Here is a 23735-nt window from a genome sequence, read left to right as displayed (position 1 = left end):
GCCCTGACCAGGGGATGCCTGGGTCACTGAAAAGAGTCCTGAGTGCTGCTTCTCCTGCTGGAGGGACTGCTGGGCAGGCAAGGTGCGCACAGTGACGCCCGCAGTGTATTTGCGTAAGAGTGTTTACGTTCCTACGTGGCTAAGTGTTGTAAATGTCGACATTCTGCAACTGTATTACGTTTATAAAGTTGACTCAGTGGACGTGAATCTGACAAACTCCGGGAGACGGTGAAGGACGGACGCCTGGCGTGCTGCCGTCGACGGGGCCACAGACAGTCGGACAGAACTAGCGAGTGGACAACACTGAATTTTTTTATAAATCGGTGATTCTAAAATCCACTGGAAAACAGTGAGCAGGAGGGGAGTGCACTGTGTGGAGAGCGCTGTGGCGGGCGGGAGGCGCCCCGCCCCGCAAGCCGCGGAGCCCACCTTTCTCGCAGTGGCGGCCATGGAAGCCCCGCGGGCACTCGCACGTGTAGGAGTCTCCGTGCACGTCACAGGAGCCTCCGTTGAAGCAGGGGTCAGAGTCACACGGCGACGGCAGCGCTGTGGGGCAGAGGACGGTCATCCTGACGTCCTGGCCACAACCGATGCCAGGCTTGAGTCCTCGTGCTGGCTCGGAGGCCCCCTAGAATCTCTTGTATCACATTTTTTAATTTTCCAGATTTTGCCTTCGCTGTTCTGTGAGCTGGGACTGAGCTGGGGTCCACAGGAGTCCTGGTATCAGGGCCACCTGGTAGCCTGTCACCACCGTCACCGGTGACGACTGTCCACCCGGCTCACGTGGTGTCTGTACTGACATGTACGCCGGCGGACACGCTTCTCCGCGGGCGCTTGTCAGGCGTTCACGTCCCAGCAGCTGAGCTGGAAGGCGCCGAGTGGCGCTCCACGTGGCTGCAGTGGGTGGAGCAGGGCGCGTGGCCAGGCTGCCCACCCCCAGGTCCCCTCGCCCGCCTCCTCCTGCTGCACCAGGACCTCCTAGCGCCCCCCCCCCCCGCCAGCTCCCAGGCCCCACTCACGGTGGCTGGCGTTGTGCTCGGTGTGGCAGGCGCACAGGTAGCTCCCGCCGTACTCCATGCAGTAGCCGCCGTCGGGGCACTGCGCGTTCATGTTGCAGGGCGTGGCCGTGACCTCTGCACACGAGTGGGAGGCCCAGGGACCGCGTGACCCCTGGGGTGACCAGGCTGGGGTGCCCCCCACACCCGGGGCTCGCCGTGCTTTCAGGGATTCTCAGGGCAGGGCAGGGCGGCAGCCCCGTCCCAACCCTGGGCACTTACCAAATTCACAGAGGAGCCCGAAGAAGCCCGGTGGGCACTGGCAGAGGGTGCTGTTGGCCCCCAGGCACCTGCCACCATTGCGGCACTCACAGCCACTACGGGTTCCTGCCACGGATGGAGGGGAGAAAGGCCTCAGTATGGGGCCGCCCTCCTGACCACTGTCCCATAAAACCGGCTGTGCAGCCCCTCTCCCCACTCCCAGATCCTCTCCATGGGTATCCACACGCACACCCCATGGGGCCCCCACCCCGGCGGCCCAGCCCACACGCACTTTCCCTGCAGTCGAGGCCCATGAAGCCCTCAGGGCATTCGCACACGTAGCCCTGATCTGCATCCACACAGGTGCCTCCGTTCTGGCAAGGGCCCGAGAGGCAGGCGTCGGGCACTGGGTGGTGTCCTGCAAGAAAAGCAGTGCTCACCCAAGGCCTGGCAGAGGGCCTGGGCAGGGAGTGGGTTAACAGGGCCTTGGGCCAGAAAGGAGGCGTGTTAACCTCTGTTGTTTGTGCCAAGTGCCTGGAGACTGGCCCCCAGCAGCCCTCAGCCCTGAACCCCTTCTATGGAGCAGAAGCAGCATCTGGAGTGTAGAGGGGCCGATGGTGCACCAAGGGCCTGGCTGAGGCCAGAGGCTCCAAGCGGTGCTCACCAAGCACCTGTGTTACTGAAATGTTCGGGGTTTTCCAGGCATCTGTCTCCTGTTGATTTCTAGTTTAATTTTGCTGCAATCAGAGAACACAGTCCTTTTCAGTTTATTGAGCCTCATTTTATGGCCAATGGGGTCGTCTGTCATGGTGGAGGCTCTGCAGGCCCTGGAAGGAACGTGGGTCTCCGTGAGTATCAGTCAGGCTGGGTCAGCCAGCAATGCCTCCACGTCCCTGCGTCCTGGCTGGTTTCCATACTCGTGTCCTCTGCGCTGCCGAGAGGCCGTCTGAAAAGCATCTCTGTTTAGCCTTAATTTCGGAAAGACAGTGTTTCCGGCGTACAGCACTAACGTTACAGCCTACTTCTTCCGGGCTTTACGGGTGCCGCCCCGCTGCCGTCCAGCCTGCACTGACTCGGAGGACGAGGCTGCTGTCGAGCTTGTGTCTGTGTCTTTTCTCTGTGGCTGCTTTTAGGATGTTCTCTCTGTCGTTGTTGTGGTTCAGTCGCTCAGTCGGGTCTGGCTCTTTGTGACTCCACAGACCGCAGCACACCAGGCTTCCTTTGCCGTCTCCCGGAGCTGCTCAGACTCATGTTCACTGAGTCAGTGACGCCATCCAACCATCCCCTCCTCTGTTGTCCCCTTCTCCTGCCTTCAGTTTTTCCCAGCATCAGGGTCTTTTCTGATGAGTGAGCTCTTTGCATCAGGTGCCCAAAGTAGTGGAGCTTCAGCTTCAGCATCAGTCCTTCCAGTGAATATTCATGGTTGATTTCCCCTAGGATTGACTGGTTTGATCTCCTTTCAGTCCAAGGGACTCTCAAGAGTCTTCTCCAATATCACAGTTTGAAAGCATCAGTTCTTTGGTACTCAGCTTTCTTTATGGTCTAACTCTCACATTCATACATGACTACTGGAAAAACCATAGCTTTGACTATGTGGACCTTTGTCAATAAAGTAATGTCTCTGCTTTTTAATATGCTGTCTAAGTTTGTCATAGCTTTTCTTCCAAAGAGCAAGCATCTTTTAATTTTATGGCTGCAGTCACCATCTGGAATGATTTTGGAGCCCAAGAAAATAGTCTGTCACTGTTTCCATTGTTTCTCCATCTATTTGCCATGAAGTGATGGGACCATGATCTTAGTTTTTGAATGTTGTTTTAAGCCAGCTTTTTCACTCTCGTCTTTCACCTTCATCAAGAAGATTTTTAGTTTCTCTTTGCTTTCTGCCATAAGGATGGTATCATCTGTACATCTGAGATTACTGATATTTCTACATCCAGTCTGGCATTTCACATGATGTACTCTGCATATAAGTTAAATAAACAGGGTGACAATATACAGGCTTGATGCACTTCTTTCCCAATTTTAAACCAGTCTGTTGTTCCATGTTTGGTTCTAACTTTTGCTTCTTGACCTGCATACAGGTTTCTCAGGAGGCAGGGAAGGTAGTCTAGTAGTCCCATCTTTTTAAGAATTTTCCAGTTTGTTGTGATCCACACAGTCAAAGGCTTTAGTGTAGTCAATGAAGCAGAAGTAGATGTTTTCATGGAATTCTCTTGCTTTTTCTGTGATCTAGCAGATGTTGGCAGTTTGATCTCTGGTTCCTCTGCCTTTTCTAAATCCAGCTTATGCATCTGGAACTCCTCGGTTCATGTAGTGGTTTTCAGCAATTTGATTTATGTTGGGCTTTGTATGGTTTTCTTCATGTTTTTCTTGACTTTTGGGTTTTCATTTTCATCAGACTTAGAAACTGTTTGGCTGTTGCTTTTTCACACTCTTTCCCTGCACCCCTTCAGCCCATCCCTCCTGCAGGGACTGCAGGGTCACACCTGCTGGGCGCGTGGCGTCCCCGCACAGGGCCCCCCTCGCTGCTGCCCTTCCGTGTCACCCTCTCTGGGCTGCTTGTCGAATTGTTTCCATTTCTCTTCAAGGCCATTGACCTTTCCTTCTGCCGCGTCTAACCTGCTGTGAACACTGTCCAGTGTTTTTTTTTTAATCCAGATATTATGTTTTTCATCTCTAGAAACTTCTTTAATATATTCTGCTGCTGCTGCTAAGTTGCTTCAGTCGTGTCCGACTCTGTACGACCCCACAGACGGCAGCCCACCAGGCCCCGCCGTCCCTGGGATTCTCCAGGCAAGAATACTGGAGTGGGTTGCCATTTCCTCCTCCAATGCATGAAAGTGAAAAGTGAAAGTGAAGTCGCTCAGTCGTGTCCGACTCCTAGCGACCCCATGGACTGCAGCCTACCAGGCTCCTCTGTCCATGGGATTTTCCAGGCAAGAGTACTGGAGTGGGGTGCCATTGCCTTCTCCCTTAATATATTCTACTTCTCATTATGTCTTTTCCCTCAACAGTCTTGAACATATGGCACATGCATGTTCATGATGGATTATCAAACATTTGTGTTTGCTGATTCTCTGGCCATCTCTAGCCACTATTTCTTTATATCTATTTTACTTCTGGTGGTAAGTCATATACTCTTAACCTTTTGTATGTCTGGTAACTTTTGGGTGGGTATTCTGGGGTCCTGGATTCTGTTACATTCATCTAAAGAGTTGAGGATTTTATTCTGACATATGGTTAAATTCAGTTCAGTTCAGTCACTCAGTTGTGTCTGAATCTTTATGAACCAATGGCCTGCAGCATGCTGGGCCTCCCTGTCCATCACCAACTCCCGGAGCTTAATCAGATTCATGTCCATGGAGTTGGTGATGTCATCCAGCCATCTCATCCTCTGTTGTCCCCTTCTCCTCTTGCCTTCAATCTTTCCCAGCATCAGGGTCTTTTCCAACGAGTCGGTTCTCACATCAGGTGGCCAAAGCATTGGAGTTTCAGCTTCAGCATCAGTCCTACCAGGGACTATTCAGGACTGATTTTCCTTTAGGATGGACTAGTTAGATTTCCTTGCAGTCCAAGAGGCTCTCAAGAGTCTTCTCCAATACCACAGTTCAAAAGCATCAATTTTTCAGCGCTCAGCCTTCTTTATAGTCCAATTCTCACATCTATACATGACTACTGGAAAAACCATAGCTTTGACTAGACAGAGCTGTTTGGCCTTTCAAGCTTTCTTTTCAGTTTTCTTGGGGCAGATCAGACCTGCCATTAGCTTAGCATGTATTCATCCCCACTGGGGACTGTACTCAGTACTGGCCCTGGGTATGAAGAGCTTGCTCCACTCTGGCTGGTAGGAGGGGGCTTGAGTTTCAGTAACTGAGTCCACTCCCAGTGGTCCTTCCCCAGCCCAGCAGCTCTCACCCCACCCAGATTCAGGGGCCGCAGGGCAGCCGTCCAGGGCTCGCCTCCTGCCTTCTCCTCTTCCCTCCCTCCCCTCCCAGCAGCTCTCACCCCGCCCAGATTCAGGGGGTCGCAGGGCAGCCATCCAGGGCTCGCCTCCTGCCTTCTCCTCTTCCCTCCCTCCCCTCCCAGCAGCTCTCACCCCGCCCAGATTCAGGGGGTCGCAGGGCAGCCGTCCAGGGCTCGCCTCCTGCCTTCTCCTCTTCCCTCCCTCCCCTCCCAGCAGCTCTGTCCTTGTTGCTGGCACCAGCGCAGCCTCCAGGCACTGAACTGGGATCTCTGCTCCTTGACTCAGAGACTCAGAGGAACTGCTGGAGTCAGGAGCCCCCTCCCCAGCCACAGGGCAGCCTGGCAACGGCTCTGATGCAGCCTTGGGGCAGCTGTGGGTTCCACCCTGCTTCCTTCTCGTCTCTCAGGAATGAAGTTCATGGCTTTCAGTTGTCCAGTGGCTGAGAACAGGTGTTTCCTGTGTCTGGTCTGGTTTTCTTGTTGAGAGTGACAGGGAGAGTCCCAGAGTGGCTCATCCTCGTTGGCTGGAAGCAGAAGGCTTGACAGTCTTTTATAATCTCTGGTCTTTGGCTAGCTTCCTCTGCGCCTTGCAGTGTGGCTCCTGAGCTTGCACTGGGGTGGATGTAGCAGTGCCTGTCCCTCACAGTTTGCTTTTGTTAGCATTATTCTTTGTACAAAACGTGATTTCTTTGTAAAATCTTCTGAAATCACTTTATCTGTTTTCTGACATGAGTTTAGTTAAGTACGCTGATGCTCGGATGCCAGTCGAGGCAGTCCTGTGACATCACGATGATTTCAGGCAGCAGGTGGGGCTGCCACCGGCCCACCCTCTGCGCTGTGAAGCCTCGCCGTCCCTCGGGGACACAGCCTGCCCTGCGTGTGGCCTGCTGGCCAAAGACCAGTGGAGGGCGCAGCGCCCACCTGCATCTTACTTGCAGGCAAAACCTCACTTCCTTCTCAAGTTTTTAGACTCAAAGTAAATCTGATGAGTTTGTCTTGAGCACCCCCAACCCCTGGGGAGATGCGTGCACAGCTGTTGTTGGCTCGGGGGTGGAGGCCCTGGGAGGTCAGGAGATGTCAGATGCTAAAGTCGTAATTTATTCTGTGGGTAATAAAATCTGTTGGTCTTTTAATTGAGTCCTGTTGTTGTTCAGTTGCTTAGTCATGTCTGAGTCCTTGTGACCACATGGACTACAGCACGCCAGGCTTCCCTGCCCTTCACTATCTCCCAGAGTTTGCTCAGACTCAAGTTCTTTGAATCGGTGATGCCGTCCAACCATCTCATCGTATGTCATCCCCTTCTCCTTCTGCCTTCAATCTTTCTCAGCATCAGGGTCTTTTCCAATGAGTCGGCTCTTCACATCCAGTGGCCAAAGTATTGGAGTTTCAGCTTCAGCATCAGTCCTTCCAATGAATATTCAGGACTGGTTTCCTTTAGGATTGACTAGTTTGATCTCCATGCAGTCCCAGGGACGATCAGAACTGACTTTAGAATTGACTGGTTGGATCTTCTTGCTGTCCAAGAGACTCAAGAATCTTCTCCAACACCACAGTTCAAAAGCATCAATTCTTCGGCACTCAGCTTTCTTTATAGTCCAGCTCTCACATCCACACACGACCACTGGGAAAACCACAGCTTTTACTCTACAGACTTTGGTTGGTAAAGTCAAGTCTCTGCTTTTAATGTGCTGTCTAGGTTTGTCATAGTTTTTCTTCCAAGGAGCAACCAGCATTTAAAACAACATGCAATAGAACAGAAGTGAGCAGACTTCATCACATGTGGTGGAGATCAGCCCAAGGTTTGTTTCCTTGCACCGGAGGGCTCTGGGGCAGGAAGAAGGGGCAATAAACAGCCTAGAATCTGCTGAGGGGGCGGGGCCTGGGGAGCGTGGCCCTCCGCCTCAGAGAGGGGAGCAGACTTCCCGGGCCTCATCCAGCACGTGCACAGCAGAGCCCAGAGCAGAGCCCACCCAGAGGACGAGGGGGCAGCTGACCCCGTCACCCACGGGGAGCCGCGACACGGCCATTACCTGTCTCACAGCGAGGTCCCTCGAAGGGTTCTGCACACAGGCAGGTGAAATTCCCCACCAGGTCGACACACGAGCCTCCATTCAGGCAGGGGTCAGAGCTGCACTCGTCCACGTCTGCGGGTGGCAGGGGTGGCAGAGGTGGGAGCTCGGCTGCACGCCAGCTTCTGACCACCCAGCACCCTGCCCCACTGGCACCCCACCCACCGCACCCCCCGCCGGCCAAGGGCACGCTCACCTGTCTCGCAGGCCGCCCCTGTGTAGCCGGCCGGGCACACGCACACCGCGGTGCCGCCCTCCGCCCGGCACCAGCCGCCGTTCTGACACTCTCTGTCATCGCACGGAGACTCTGCTGTGAGCGTAGTGTGCATGGCCACGGGGCTCCTGGCTGTGCGGCCTGGTCTCCCCCTGAGCCCCACCCCACACCGCCGGCTGCACGTGGGTGGCCCTGGCCATCTCCAGGGGGCAGCGGGCCCTGGAGTCCAGGGCCATCCCCGGCCATTGGCACTGAATGCTCGTTTGAACTGGGTTTATCCCAGCAGATGGCAGGGGCACGGGCATGAAGGGGCCCAACTCCCAGCCTCCTGGGGCGTCCCTGTCTCTGGGACCCTGACCCCACCAGAGCAGGGCTGGGCGCGGGTAGGAGTGGGGAGACTCGAGGCAGCCAGCGCCCACATCCCTGCTGGACGCTGCCCGGTGCCCCTGCTGGCATGGACTCTGGATGCCGAGGCGGGTCTGGAGACCAGGGAGCTGTTGGGGGCCGGGGCCGCTGCTGCGGGTGTTGCTGTGCTGGCCGCGGAGAGGCCAAGGCTCAGGGCTGCCGGCGCTGCCCCAAGGCCCCCAGGGCCCTGCTGGCCTGGATACGTGTCTACACACCAGAGCCAGAGACTTGGAAACATGCTCTGTGGCCCTAAGTCTCCATTAGAAATGTTTTTCTAGCTGAGACACTGGTGAGGCTGTTACCCGCACCCGTTTGACTTAACAGTGTTGTTTCCAAATAACAGTTCACATCCCTGAAGGTCTGGGGGGAGTGTCTCTGGCTGAGCCGATGGGGGTCAGGGGCCGCCATGCGCTGATCTTAAGGGCTCCATCTCTTGGGCTCCCCTAGCAGTGTCCCGTGGTGAAGCTGGGGGTGTGCACCATTGCTCAGCAAACCGCAGTGTGGGCTGCAGCTTGGGAGCAACAGGAGGCTCTTGAGAAAGACCTCAACCCACGGCTGGGCTGTGAGAGCCCCAGGGTGGGGAGGAGCAGACTCCACTCCTGCCAGGAGCCCCTGGGGTTGAGGGTTTGGGGGCACAGGTCCTAGAGTAAGAGGGTCTGGAAGCAGGCCCGGCCCTGTTCCCAGGCCTCACAGGGCTGAGTACTGTGCTCAGTGCTCCTGCCGCGCCCCGGGGCCCCTCCTCTGGACTCTGGGCTCCTGCAACCCCCTCCCCCCAACCTCTCTGGCCACCCGCCTCTGAGGCAAGGCCCCTGCAGCATGCTGACCTGATGCCCCTGTCCCCCAGGTCTGGCAGGACGGTTCCGGGCGCCCTGTGGCCCCTGGCGCGTGGGGCCGGGTGGGTTCCTCTTACCTGTCTCACAGGTGGGTCCCCTGAAGCCGGCGGGGCACTGGCAGCTGAAGCTGTTGACACCGTGTGTGCAGGTCCCACCGTTCTGACACGGGTGGGAAGCGCACTCGTTCACATCTGGAAAACAGGGCGGCTGGAGCCTCAGTGGAGGGACGCCTGGGAGGACGGGGCCCGCCAGGGCTGGGCGGTGCTCACAGCTGTGGAGCTGCTGTGTTTGGCTCCCCCGTGTGTCCATGCACGCTGCCCAGGACAGGGGACAGAGACCCTGGGCCGCAGGTTGTGGTCCCTCTGGGGTGGGGAGGTGGGGTGGGGGTGGGGGAGGGTTTCTCCTGGGGCTGGTCCCTCCAAGGGGCGGGGTATGGGCGGGTCCTCCAGAAGCTCACCCAGATGGCACGTCCTCCCCGTGAAGCCTGAGAGGCAGGAGCAGGTATAGGAGGGGTTGCCCGTGACGCAGTCGTCGATGCACTTGCCGCCATTGAGGCAGGGACGCAGGGTCTGGCACACTGAGGCTGCGGACACACGGAGGGCAGAGCGTCAGCCCCGCCCGGGGCCCCTCCTGGGGGAGGTGCTGCGCCTTCGGCAGCTGCCTAGAGAGCAGCCACGGTTTCCCTGGCCTGGGGGGACAGGCAGCCGGCAGAGCTCAGCTTGGGGGGCCCCACGCTCTGCAGGAGCAAGACACGGAAACCCACCATTACTAAGCACACTCGGGGACTTCCCTGGCAGTCCAGTTGCTAGCACTCTGTGCTTTCACTGCTGGGGCGCAGGTTCAGTCCCTGGTCAGAGAACTAAGATTCTGCAAGCTGCATAGCTTGGGCAAAAAAAGAACCCCACGCACACATGGGCAGGTACAGGAGCGTCCCAGGGTTTCCGCTCTCCCAATACTAGGAGGGCCCCAGGGAGAGCTGGCTGGAGTTCAGAGAGGGGGAGACGTTCCTGGAAGAACACTCTGGTCCGGAGAGCCGCAGAGGGTGTGGGTGTCTCCGAGGCCCGCCCCTCCCCGCTGGCCATTCTTCAGCCACCCGGGCACTCAGGCGATGGGGGGCTCGGCTGCCCTGTGGCAGTTGCTGGCTGGCTGCCTGAGCCGATTCTGGGCCGGCCCTTCAGCCGGGTGTGGATGCCCCGCCTCTCAGGGGTGGATGCCCCGCCTCTCAGGGGTGGACCACCCTCCCTTCCTGGCGACCCCAACTGATGGGTACAGGCTTCATCTTCTGGGCCTGAGGTGTGCTGGGGACCCCAGGAGACTGGTCCCCTGAACCCCACCCTCACAGCACTGTGCTCCTGGGGCCTCTGCGCCTGTGAGTTTTGGGGGCCCAGCAATGCCCCCCATCTGCTGCCCACAGAGGCCTGGGACGGGGGAGAAGCATCTCCACATGGGAACAGGGTCCCCGGAGGATTGAATGGACCCTCTTCGGAGGACCCCACTCCTCAGGGTCAGAGCCTGCAGCCTCTGCAGGGCAGCACGTACCTGCTCACCCACCTGCACCCACACTTTGCTCCTCAACCACCACCCAAGCCCCGGCCTCTGGCAGGTGCCAGACCTTCTGCTGCTCGCCCACAGGATGGGGACTGAGTGGCTTCTCCACGCCCTGAACCCCCACCGTCCTGAGCCAGGTGGAAGGGGCGGGGGCCGTGCTGTTCTCCTGGGGCTGCAGGAGGGCTTTTCACCCCCAGGGCAAGGGGCGAAACCAGCGGCCCCCATGCTGACTCTTACTTGGTGCCCTGCCGAGCCGGTGGACTCGGGCTCTCTCACCAGGGCTGTGTCCAGTCCTCCGTGCAGTGAGCGCCTGCCCCCGCCCCGCCCCCGGGTGCGCGCGCCTGCCCCCCTCCCAGCCCCACCCCGGGTGCGCGCCTGTCCCCCTGGCGGGTCTGGGGGCTGCTCTGTGCTGGGTTCGTCCTTGGAACAGCGTTCAGGAGACAGCCCCTCTCTGTGCCCTTGGTCCCCATGGGAATGGGAGGTGGTCTTTGCGGGGGCGGGGCGGGGGTCCGAGCACCTGGCTCACCGGCCCCAGGCTTGGCGGGGGCAGTGATCAGCAGCCCTCCATGGATGCTGGAGGGGCTGAACCAGTCGTCTGAGCCCCGCCCCGCCCCGCCCTTGCCGTTTATAAGTAGGTGTGCAGGAGGGTCTGCAACTCAGGGTCCCACGGTTGAGGGGGGGCGGTGTGTGGCGGGAACACACACTTCTGTGGTCAGTCCCGCTGTTTCCACTGGCCACGTGCTCGACCCTGGGGTGAACCCTGCTCCCGTCAGCTCTGAGTTCCGTCAGGGGACCCTCCCACCCCGCCCAGCACCAAGTCCCACCAAGAAGCAAGGCTGGGAAATGGGTGGGAAAAGGATTGCTCCCAGGGTTCCCGAGGACACAGGCGTCCACGCAGGGGCGCTCAGGACGCCCTGGGTGGACTTTACCGCCACGCCTCCCGTTTACACCGCCAACCGAGGTCTCCAGCAAACCTCCCCCACCCCACGGCAGAGGCAGGAAGTCTCTCGGGGGTGACTGAGGCTCAGGGGTGAGCCCGGGCGCGGGGAACCTAGATGGCCAGAGTCACGCGTTCGCAGGGCAGCACCCGGGGCGCCCTTCCTCTCCTTACCAGCCACCCCCGCCCAGGCCTCGCCCCGCCCCGCCCGCCACCCCAACGCTCGCTCCATCCTCTTACTTGTATGGCCGCAGCCCCCCACGCGCACCTGGGCATCATCGATTCTGAACGCCCAGCGCCCGGGCACGCCCACGTTGGTGGTGGTCTCCACCTCCGCCATGTCCGCTGTGCGCGAGCCGGGGATGCTGAAGTAGCGCTGCCCGTCTCCCGCGTTGAAGCCGGCCTGGGGGCGGTTTGGAGAAGGAGGGCGGGGGCGGGCTGGGTCTGCAGGTCTCCCCAAAGCTCCCAAGGCCCGCCTCCCGCGTGGTGGCCTCGAGCTGGGAGAGTTAAAGGGTCAGGCGTGTCCGTGCCACCCTGCCCCTCAGCCGGGCCCACCCTAACCTGTGGTTCCTCCCGTGCTGACCTTGTGGAGTCCTGGCAGCCGGCTCTCCGCCCCGCCCCCCCCCCCTCCCCCCGCCCCCCCCCCCTCCCCCGCCCCTTCCTGCTCTCTCCTGGGCTTCTGGGCCTCCCCTGGGGCCAGGGGCCGGTGTGATCTTAGAAGAAAGTAGAGAGCCGGGAGGAGAGGGCGCTCTCAGACCCTGGGCGGGTTGCACTTGACCGCCCTCCACGCCTAGGATTTTCTGCTGGCCACTGACCCTCAGACCAGGGCCGTTGGCCAGGCCACCCTGGAGCCGCGGGGCACACAGAGCTCTGTCCTGGCGGCAGCTAGCGCTGTCAGGCTGGCTGTGTGGCCAGGACAAGTGCCTCCGGCCGGGAATGTTTCCGGTTCTGGCCATGAGAGGCCCTGGCCTGGGTGTGTGTGTGGGGAGGGGCAGCTGCCTGCCTCTCCAGCTCGTGATAGCCCTGGCAGTGGGGAGCAGGGCCCCTACCTGGGCCGCTATGCCCCCCAGGCCGCTGGCATTGCCCCCGCTGCTGGCGTGTGTGCCCGTGGTCCACGTAATGGACTCGTAGTTGAAGATGGTGAAGGAGAGCGTGCCGTCCGTGATGAGCACCGTCTGGAACGTGTTGACCTGCAAAGAGGGGCTTGAGTGGGGCCTGGGCCCCCGGCCCGCCCAAGACCTCGCCCCCATGGGCCTGACGCCTGCCAAGGGCCTGAAGCCCACTGAGGGGTGTGGGGCCCACAGACGGTGAGAGCAGGCCCTGTGCCTGCTGGCCGGGGGGCACCGAGGGGTTGTGCCTGCTTGACCAAACCCACAAGCCACCACGTGTGGAATGAGCAAACATGTAAAAAGAAAAAGGGGAAACAAGGAAAAGCAGTTTTCATCATTAAGTTTCTTGATTTTCATGGAATCCTCCTCCATGAAAATATACATGAGGGGTTCTATTTCAGATTGGGCAAAGGGTGAAGCTGTTTAAGAAAAGATCGCGGGACAAATAAGAAACATTAAATCAGAGCTTTACATCACTTAGCTTAGGAAAATAAACCCCAAATCAAGTAAGGTTTTAAATGAAACCATTGGCGCCCTGGGAGAAAATATAGGCAAATACGCAGAGCATCTCGGGAAAGGATTTCTAAGCCTGACGTTTGTTAACTGCAAGAACCAAAAAGGAGATTTATACATTTGACTCCAAAAAAGTGTCATAAGGTCGAACCAAATGACGAACAGTGAAATGAAAAGTGTTTTTACAATACGCGTGGCAGAGGCACTGGCGGCGTCTTTAATGCAGCTAGAACTTCCTTGAATCAATGAGAAAAAGAACAGAAACATTACAGAAAAACCGGCTAAGGGTAGGCACAGAACATCACAACAGAATGCAAGTAGCCGATGACTCAGCATTGCTAGAATCAACGTGTGTGAAGCTAGAAAACCCTGTGTGGGCGGCAGGCAGGGGCTAGCACTGCGTGTGGCCGGGTGCAGGGCTGCGGCGTTTCACCAGCCTGTGGCTTTCGCGAGCGTGACGGCACATTTTTAGCAGAGATTAGATTTCTGCGGGCAGCCATTTCCCTTCTAGTGCTGGGTGCAGGATCTGACTTCACGACCCACTGGGGGCTGTGCAGCACCCTTGGGGGACACCAGAGGGCAGGTGCTGCCACGCTGGGGGGCATGCACGCGGGGAGCCCCACGGTGAAAGGTGACATGGAGACCGAGCGCTCGCCTTCAGGAAGGCAGACTTAGTGCTAGGCCTTGGAAGTCAGGGAGGAGACGGGCCGGCTCCTGGCTGGTGTTGGGGGGAGGTCTGGGGGGCAGGACCCCGGCTGGTGAGACCAGTGGGGGGCCCTGTAGGCTGGCAGGTCCAGGCATCTGAGGACGAGGCCGTGCCTGAAGCCGGACTATCACTTTCTGTGGACCCACCTACTCCTGCAGCTGCCCCTGGGGAGGAGGGCTTCCTGCCTCCCAGCTCCCAGACCAACTTCCACCCCAAGCCCAGAGTCTCGGGTCCCTGTCTCACAAGACAATCGTTTTGGAACAGACTGGGTTTGCAAAGAGGAGAACGTCCGCTCAGGAGGGACCCTGGGCACCTCCTTCGTCCCAGACGGAGAGGTAATAGGTAAAATGACTCTGCGGAGGTGAAACTATAATCAAACACGTAGAAGAACAAAGAATGCAGAGTGCCCGCAGGAAGCGCTCACAGAGCAGCAGACCCTAGGTGGCTCCGTGTGCTCTCTATCCTGTGGGTCTGTACACAAGAGCACCCACTGAATGGCTCTGCCCGCTGCCGGGGTTGTGGGTGCTTTTCCTTTACTTTTTGTTAAAAAGACATTTTTCTTACAAACTAGTGCAGTGGCACCCCACTCCAGTACTCTTGCCTGGAAAATCCCATGGGTGGAGGAGCCTGGTGGGCTGCAGTCCATGGGGTCGCTAAGAGTCGGACATGACTGAGCAACTTCCCTTTCACTTTTCACTTTCATGCATTGGAGAAGGAAATGGCAACCCACTCCAGTGTTCTTGCCTGGAGAATCCCAGGGATGGGGGAGCCTGGTGGGCTGGCATCTATGGGGTTGCACAGAGTTGAACACGACTGAAGTGACTTAGCAGCAGCAGTGATAAGAAGAAACAAAGGAAGTATAGAAATGTTAATGGGCCGTTTGTAAACAGAATTTCACTCATGTGAAATTTCTTTTGTAGTAATGTTTACAGAAAGAGCGCACATTTCCTGATTCGCCATCATGCTCCTGTTAAAACCCCCAACAGACCATCTGCAACCCGGGTATGTGAGCTGCCGTGTCAGGGCACTTGGCCTTTTCTTGGACACAGGTGGTTTCCAGGAGGCTGGGAAGGTCCCGTCTCCGCCGTCCTCCAGCCTGGCCCTGTGACCTGGGCAAATGGCTTCTGTCCCTGAGCCCCACTGTCCCCTCTGGGCATGGCACGGGGAAGACGCCCAGCCCAGCAAGGCAAGGGCCTGGAGGGAGACCCTGGGCCCCAGAGGGATGTCCTCCCCACCCAGGACGGAACACTCACGGGGGAAGACGCGCTGCCTCCGAAGAAGGTCACGCGGTACCAAGTGGCTACGAACACCCAGGTGGCTGAGAAGCCCGGGAGCTCGGGGAAGTAGCGCCTGACGTCCGCCGTGGCTCTCCGCAGCGTGGCTGCGTCCGTGGCCTCCCGGAAGTACACGTCCCCTGCGCGCCGGTTGTCCACGTCCGCCCAGAAGGCCGCTACCACGCAGCGGTCCTTGGCAATGGGGAAGGCCACAGGGGTGAACTGAGAAACCTCCTTCAGGAAGGAGATGATCCCGTTGTTGTTCACCTGTTGGGGCAGAAAGCGAGAGGGGCCAAGCCTCAGCCACCAGGCAGCCCCTGAGGCTGAGCCAGCCTTGGGCAGGCATTCCTAGGATGGCGACAGTTCCTGGTTCCTGACCTGGGGCCCCCAGGCCTGCTCCATCCCCTCCTGGGGTGCAGGCTCTGACCTGTTTGCTGCGGATGCTGCCCGGCCTTGGGCTGTCAGTGTGGGGTGGGGAGCCTCCAGCGTGTGCCCTGGGCGTGGGAGGGTGGGGGGCTCAGACCTGCCCAGTGGCCCTAGCTCCTTGGTCCCACTCCTGACAGGGGCTTCAGAAGGGCAGGGCAGACTCTGAGCAGGTCTGCAGGGGCGAGAAGGAGGCCAGGGGGTGGGAGGGCCTCAATGGCCAGATGGGGACGCCTGTGCTCAGGACCCCTCACAGTGGACACAGGAGGTGGAGCGGCATCTTTGTGGTCAGACACAAGAGGGTCCAGTGCTAACCCCACGTTCTCCAGCTGTGCAGCCAGCAGGCAGGTTAGCCTTGCCTCTCTCTGCTCTGGCTTTTTACCTGTAGGATGGTGTGAATACTGAACTGGCCTGGGCTGGGCAAGATGAGTGAATTAATGACCACAGAGTATGCTGTCAACCCGCATGACCTGTCCTGGGAAACTTAGGTCAGAACTGTGCTTTTAGGAACAACCCTTGGGGTGAGGGCAGGCCCTGTGATCCACATCAACCAAAAATGCTAATAAATACACCTCGGAAAGGCAGCAAAGAGTGAACACGGGAACGCGTTTCGATTCCAAGTTTCGGACAAGGGGAGACTGGAGGTGAGCCCGGTATTTGAAGTGAGTGCATCTGCAGGTGTAGAAGCAGCAGATGCAAGCCACACCTGAAGTTCTGTAGCCTTGTGGAGGGAAAGAGAGACACGCCAAACCTCAGAGCCAGCTCGAGGCGAGGGGTCTGGTAACCCCACATGAGGCTGGAACGTCTAAGGCCCCTGTCGTGATCAGGGTGAGCCCAAAGTGGATGGTCCCCATGCAGGCACTCACCCCACCTTCCCTTCACCTGGGCCATCCAGGCACTGCAAGCCCGGGGCTTAGATTAAGATGGCTTCTGACAGGGAACCAGGTTCTTGGCAGGAGTAAAGAAAAACTCTGCCTGGAGGAAGATGGCATCATCTGAGGCCTTGAGTTACTCCTGTAAATATTTGCCCAAATACAAACTCCAGGACACAGTCGAAGATGATGAGGCATGCAAGGAAATGAGACACCGCTAACAAGAATAAGCAGAAGGAAGAGAAACAGCAGACACTGGGATTACCAGACACGGACTCTAAAAGAGCAAACTTTACTATATTCAGAGAAATAAAATGTGAGTTTTAAAGTTTCATCAAGAGACTAGCCAAAATAATCTTGAAAAAGAATACCAACATTGCAGGATTTACACTTTATGATTTCAAGACTGACTGCAAAGCTACAGTAATCAAAACAGTGTGGCACCAGGACAAAGACAGGCAGACAGATGGGGGCACAGAGAGCCCAGAGGCAGACAGATCAGGGGGCACAGAGAGCCCAGAGGCAGACAGATCAGGGGGCACAGAGAGCCCAGAGGCAGACAGATCAGGGGGCACAGAGAGCCCAGAGGCAGACAGATCAGGGGGCACAGAGAGCCCAGAGGCAGACAGATCAGGGGGCAGCACAGAGAGCCCAGAAAGAAGCCTCACATACACAGCCAGGTGATTTTCAAGGGTGCTAAGACCATCTGATGGAGAAAAGACAGTCTTTTCAACAAACGGTACTGGGAAAACTGGATATAGTTCTGCAAAAGAATGAAATTAGATCCCTCCCTAACACCATTACAAAATTAACTGAAATGCATCAAGGGTCTATATATAAGAGCTAAAAATAGAAAACTCATTAAGAAAATGTAGGGCAAAAGCTTCATGACATTGGCTTTGGCAATGACCCCAAAGGCAGAGGCAACAAAAGAAAAAGTAGACAAACTGGAATTCATCAAAATTAAAAGCATTTTGTGCATCAAAAGATACTATCAGCAGAGTAAAAAGCCCCCCACAAAACAGAAAAATACTTTCAAATAATATATTTAATAAAGAAGGACTACAGTAATGAAGGTAAAATTAAAACTTACTCTTAATTGATCTAACAGACAACAGTTTGTCTAAAACAATAACACCAGTCATGTATTCAATCACGTAGTGTGTGAAAGGTATGGCAGCAATGACACGGGCAGGGAGGGGTGAGTGGTGTTGTTTTGTTGTTGCGAAGGCACTCACACTCCCTGAGAAGTACTCTCCTGTTATGTGAACATAGACTGGGGCCAGTTGTCTTAAAGTAATTAAACCAAGAAGCCATTACATTGAGGTGCCTCTAATGTCTTGGCAGCCTATGTAGGCAAACCAAAACCTAAGTATGGCTCAAAATCTGCAAATAACACAATGTGATACATCACATTAATAAATTGAGGCATAAAAATCATATGATCATTTCAGTAGATGCAGAAAATGCTTTTGACAAAATTCAAGACAAAGAATGCCCCCATATTATTCAATACAGTATTTGGAAGTCTTAGCCATAGCAATCAGACAAGAAAAAGAAATAAAAGGAATTCAAATTGGAAAGGAAGAAGTAAAACTGTCACAGTTTCCAGATGACATGATACTATATATTAGAAAATCCTAAAGATGCCACCAAAAACAATTAGAACTAATAAATTGACTCAATAAAGATGAATGTTACAAAATTAATATACAGAAATCTGTTGTGTTTCTATGCACTGACAATGAGCTATCAGAAAGAGAAGTTAAAACAACCCCCTTCACAGTTGCATCAAAAAGAATAAAATAGGCAGGAATAAATCTAATCAAGGAAGTAAAAGATCTGTACTCTGAAAACTATAGGACATTAATGAAAGAAACTAAATACAACATGAACAAATGGAAAGGCATACTGTGCTTATGGATCGGAAGGATTAATATTGTTAAAATAACTATATGACCCAAGGGAATCTACAGATTCAGTGCAATTCCTATCAAAACAGCAACGGCAAATTTCACAGAACCAGATCACATAATTCTCACATTTGTATGGAAACACAAAGGACTGTGAATCACCAAAACAATCTTGGAAAGAACAAAGCTCTAGGTTTCAAACACCCTGATTTCAAGCTACACTACAAAGCTACAGTAATCGAAGCAGGATGGCCCTGGCACAAAAGTAGACACTTGGATCACTGGAATAGAATGGAGAGTCCATAAATAAATCCACACACACACGGTCAATTAATCTACAACAGAGCAGGCAAAATATAGAGAGAAGACAGCTTCTTCAATAAATGATGCCGGAAAACTAGACAGCTGCATGCAAATGACTCAACTGGACCACTTTCTCACACCGTATATAAAAATAAACTCAAAATGAATGAAAAATGTAAATGTAGGACCTGAAGCCATAAAACTCCTAGAAGAAAATGCAGGCAGTATACTCTCTGACATCAGTCTTAGCAATTCTTTTCTGACTCTGTCTTCCCAGGTAAGGGGAAAAAAGCAAAAATAAACAAATGGGACTCAAACTAAAAAGCTTTTGCACAGCAAAGGAAAGTATAGGCAGGATGAAAAGGCAGCCTACTGAATGGGAGAAGATACTTGCAAGTCGTACATCCAACAAGGGGGTAATACCCTATATATACAAAGACCTCAAACTCAGTGTTGACAACAATCAAACAAAAAAGAAAACCAGATTTAAAACATGGGCAGGGGACTTGAATAGATATTTTTTTAAAGAAGATATACAGATGAGCAGTAGACACATGAAAAGATGCTCAAATTCACTGATAATCAAATAAATTAAAGCCAAAATGAGTTATTACATCACACCTGTCAGAATGGCTATTGTCAAAAACACATAAAATTTATAGTTTGGTGAGGATGTGGAGAAAAGTAACCCATGTGTACTGTTGCTGGGAATTTACATTGATGCCGCTACTATGGAGAACAGTGTGGAGGTTACTCATAAAATTAAAAATAGAATTACCACATAATCCAGCAATTATACTTTTGGGTATTTTCCCAAAGAAAACAAAAGTACTAATTTGAAGGTAAGTGCAGCCTATGTTCACAACAGCAGGATTTACAACAGGCAAGATATGGAGGCAAAGTAAGCACTAACAGATGAATGGATGAAGGAGAAGTAGATATATACGTAACTGAATATCACTGAGCCATAAGAAAGCACGGAGCTTTGCCACTTGTTACAACACGGCTGGACTTAGTGGGTATTGAGTCAGATCTAGAAGACAGTATTGTGTGATTTCACTTGTACGTGGAACTTAAAGAAACAAATGAGCAAACATAAACAAGCAGAGTCGTGGGGACAGGTAGGTGGTTGCAGGGGGGAGGCGTGGTGGGCCAGCGAGTGACTCAGGTGAGGGGCTGAGAGGAGGTGCAGATTTCCGCTGCAAAATACCGTGTCACGGAGGTGCGATGTGCAGCGTGGGGGACGCAGTCAGCAGCAGTGTGATAGCTTGGTGAGGTGACAGGCGATAACTAGACTCGCAGTGGCGATCGTTCTGTAATGCACAGAAATAGTGGATCGCCGTGTTGCCTGTGGAAGTAACACTGTTGTACACCAACCATTCAATTAGAAACACACACACACAAAGCCAGAAAGAGTGGAAGGCAGAGTAGGAACAAAGAACCAAGGCGACAAGTAGAAAATAGTAACAGACGTGGTAGATGTTACGCTAACCGTATCTGTGATCACTTTGAACATCAGTAGTCTAAAACCACCAGTGAAAAGACAGATTGCCGGAGTTGACCAAGAAACAAGACCTGACCGTAAGCTGCCTACCAGACACTCACTCTAAGTATGAAGACCCACAGAGATGAAAGCTAAATGGACGGGAAAGTCATGCCCTGCTGACAGCAGTCAATAGAAAGCAAGAGTTATGTTTATCCCAACACATCTCACTTCAAAGCAAGCACAGTCATGAAGGATAAAGAGCGGCATTCCATGATGACAAAAGGCTCAGTTCTCCAAGAAGTTATAACAGTCCTTAATGTGTGTACACCCAACAGCATTGAACTACACAAGGCAACAGCTATCCGAGTTGCAAGGAGAAATGGACAAGTCCACCATTATAGCTGGACGTTCCAACACTCCTCTACCAGAAATGGATGGACCTGGCAGGCAGAGGATCAGAAATGACATAGCCAAACTCAACAACACTATCAAAGTTAGATATAATCAACATACCACTTCCCCAAACAACAGCAGAATACACATTCTCCTCAAGCTCACAAGGAGCGCTCACCAACGTTCACAGACCACATCCGTGGCCATAGAATGCACCTTAAAAAACTGAAAAGCATAGGAATTCTACATATCTGCTCTCAGACCGCACTGGAATTAAACTAGAAGTCAATAGCAAAAATAACTGGAAAAGCCCCAATTACATGGCGGTTACACAGCACCCTTCTAAACAACACATGGGCATTAAGAATGTCAGGAGAAGTTAAGAAACATTTGAGCTAAATGAAAATAAAAATTAATTTATCAAAAAGTGTGAGATGTGGTGAAAACAGTACCAAGAGGGAAATGTACAGCACTAAACGTGTATTAGAAAACAAGAGAAGTCTAAGATCAATAATCTAAGTTTCTACCTTAGGAAGCTAGAAAAGGAACAGCAGATTTAATCCAAAACATCAGAATAAAAGAAATAATAAGAATTACAGGGAAAATCAATGAAATTGAAAATGGGTGATCAATTTAAAAAATCAACAAAGACAAAAGCTGGCTCTTTGAAGAGATGAATAAAATTGATAAGCCTCTAGCCAGGCTATCTATGAAAAAATACAAGACATAAATTACAGATATGAGAAACGAGAGGATATTAGTAAAGATGCCGTGGAGATTGAAAGGATAATAAAGAGATAGGGGCTTCCCAGGTGACACAGTGGTGGAAAAAATAACAAAAAACGCATCCACCTCCCAGTGCAGGAGATGCAAGAGATGTGGGTTTGATTCCTGGGTGGAGGAGTTTCCATGGAGGAGGTAATGGCAATCCATGCCAGTGTTCTTACCTGGGAAATCCCATGAACAGAGGAACCTGGCAGGCTACAGTCCATGGGGTCGCAAAGAGTTGGACATGACTGAGCACACACACACGCACAATATGAAAAAAATCTATGACCATAAATTTGATTTAGAAAAGGCTGAGAAACCAGAGATCAAATTGCCAACATCTGTTGGATCATAGAGAAAGCAAGGGAAATCCAGAAAAACATCTGCTTCTGCTTCATTGACGACACTAAACCCATTAACTATGTGGATCACAACAAACTGTGGAAAATTCTTAAAAAGATGGGACTACCAGTCCATCTTACCTGTCTCCTGAGAAACCTGTATGCAGGTCAAAAAGCATCAGTTAGAACCAAATATGGAACAATGGACTGGGTTCAAAATTGTGAAAGGAGTATGACAAGGCTGTATATTGTCACCTTGCTTATTTAACTTATATGCAGAGTACATCATGCGAAATGCCAGGCTGGATGAAGCACAAGCTGGAATCAAGATTGCTAGGAGAAATATCAACAACTTCAGATATACAGATGACACCACCCTAATGGCAGAACATAAAGAGGAACTAAAGAGCCTCTTGATGGGGGTGAAAAAGGAGAGTGAAAAAGCTGACTTGAAATTCAACATTCAAAAAAGATCATGGCATTTGGTCCTGTAACTTCATAGCAAATGGAAGAGAAGTGGAAGCAGTGACAGATTTTGTCTTCTTGGGCTCCAAAATCACTGCAGGCGGTGACTGCAGCCATTAAATTAAGAGATGCTTGCTCCTTGGAAGAAAAGTTATGAGAAACCTAGATAGCATTTTAAAAAGCAGAGACATCATTTGGTCAACAAAGGTCCATCTGGTCAAAGTTATGGTTTTTCCAGTAGTCATGTACAGATGTGAATGTTGGACCATAAAGCTGAGTGCTGAAGAACTGATGCTTCTGAATTGTTTAGTTGTTAAGTCATGCCCGACTCTTTGTGACCCCATGAAGAAGACTCTTGAGAGTCCCTTGGACATCCAGAAGATCAAACCAGTCAATCCTAAAGCAAATCAACCCTGAATATTCATTGGAAGGACAATTGCTGAAGCTGAAGCTTGAATACTTTGGCCACCTGATGTGAAGAGCCAACTTATTGGAAAAGACTCTGATGCTGGGAAGGATTGAGGGCAAGGGGAGAAAAGGATGACAGAGGATGAGATGGTTGGATGGCATCATCGACACAATGAGCATGCTCCAGGAGTTGGTGAAGGACAGGGAAGCCTGGCATGCTGCAGTCCATGGGGTTGCAAAGAGTCGGGCATGACTTAACAACTAAACCACAACAACAAATTTGATATCAAGTTTGGTAAGGTAAAATGGACTGATTTCTTGAGAGGCATCATCTGCCAACGCTCACACAAGAAGAAATAGACAATCTGGATGGGCCCATGTTTATTAGAGATACTGAATCAATGAGGACAGACTTCTCCAATGGAAAACACCAAGCCCAGAGGAGTGCACTGATGAATTCTCCCAGACATTTAAGAAAAAGTGATACAGACTTTCTACCATCTCTCTTAGAGGACAGAAGCTGAGGTATTACTTCCCAAGTCATTCTATGAGGCCAGCATCATCCTAAGATCAAAACTAGACAGAGACATTTCAAGAAAAGAAGACTAGAGACCAATATCTCTTATGGATATAGATATAAAAATCCTCTACAAAATATTAGCAAATCAAATCCAACACTGTATAGAAAGAATTATGTACCACAACCGTACCTGGGATTTATCTCAGACATGCAAGGTTGGTTTGATGTTCAAAAATCAATTGATTTGATTGATCACATTATGAGGCTCAGCTGGTAAAGAATCCACCTGCAATGCGAAAGACCTGGACTTGATCCCTGGGTTGGGAAGATCCCCTGGAGAAGGAAAACGCTACCCACTCCAGTATTCTGGCCTGGAGAATTCCATGGCCCATACAGTCCATGGGGTCACAAAGAGTCAGACACGACTGAATGACTTTCACTAACTAAGAGGCTCAAAAAGAAAAATCACATGATCATATTAATAGATGCATAAAAAGCATTTGTCAAAATCTAGCACTCATTCATGATAAGGCTTTGAGTAATCTAGGAAGATGGGGAACCTGCTCAACTTGATAAAGATAAACGATGTCTATAAAAAAACCCTGCAGCTAACATCATACTTACTGGTGAGAAACTAGACCTTCTCCCGCTAAGATAAGGTACAAGGTAGGGATTTCCCCTCATCAGTCCTTTCCGGCATCGTACTGGAAGCTCTACTAATGCAGTAAATAAAAGAAATAAAAAGTCCAGCTCTGTGAAGGCTAGTATCAAGAGAGTGGGAAGAAAAGACTGACTTGGAGAGAATATTTGCAAACATGATAAAGATTTATTCAAAATATAGAAGAACTCTCAAAACTAAACAATGAGAAAACAGACAACCTGGTCAAAAACCAGCCAAAAGCCTCACAGACCCCTCAGCCAAACTAGATGTGCAGACGGTGAATGCGCATGCAGGAAAGATGCTCCACCTCGCAGGCTATCAGAGGATGCTCCACCTTGCAGGCTACCAGGGAGAC

General features: G+C 52.7%; 1 protein-coding gene across 15 annotated transcripts in view; it reads right to left on the bottom strand.

Moving 5' to 3' along the window:
• Window positions 1–23735, bottom strand: part of SNED1 (sushi, nidogen and EGF like domains 1) — a 76582-nt gene that overhangs the window by 33646 nt on the left and 19201 nt on the right. For all 15 annotated transcript variants that reach the window (XM_044945407.2, XM_025289308.3, XM_044945406.2 and 12 more), the window contains exons 2-12: window positions 14807–15094; window positions 12275–12415; window positions 11466–11628; window positions 9198–9323; window positions 8818–8931; window positions 7485–7598; window positions 7250–7363; window positions 1549–1674; window positions 1278–1382; window positions 1020–1133; window positions 430–546 (exon numbers count right to left, since the gene is read on the bottom strand). In XM_044945407.2, the coding sequence (XP_044801342.1) occupies window positions 430–546; window positions 1020–1133; window positions 1278–1382; window positions 1549–1674; window positions 7250–7363; window positions 7485–7598; window positions 8818–8931; window positions 9198–9323; window positions 11466–11628; window positions 12275–12415; window positions 14807–15094 (1522 nt within the window). The remainder of the gene's footprint in view (window positions 1–429; window positions 547–1019; window positions 1134–1277; window positions 1383–1548; window positions 1675–7249; window positions 7364–7484; window positions 7599–8817; window positions 8932–9197; window positions 9324–11465; window positions 11629–12274; window positions 12416–14806; window positions 15095–23735) is intronic.

The sequence above is a fragment of the Bubalus bubalis genome, chromosome 6 (genome assembly GCF_019923935.1).
Source record: "Bubalus bubalis isolate 160015118507 breed Murrah chromosome 6, NDDB_SH_1, whole genome shotgun sequence".
NCBI lineage: Eukaryota > Metazoa > Chordata > Mammalia > Artiodactyla > Bovidae > Bubalus > Bubalus bubalis.
The sequence above is the reverse complement of the archived record's forward strand: the minus strand, read 5'-3'. Positions and strand labels throughout refer to the sequence as shown.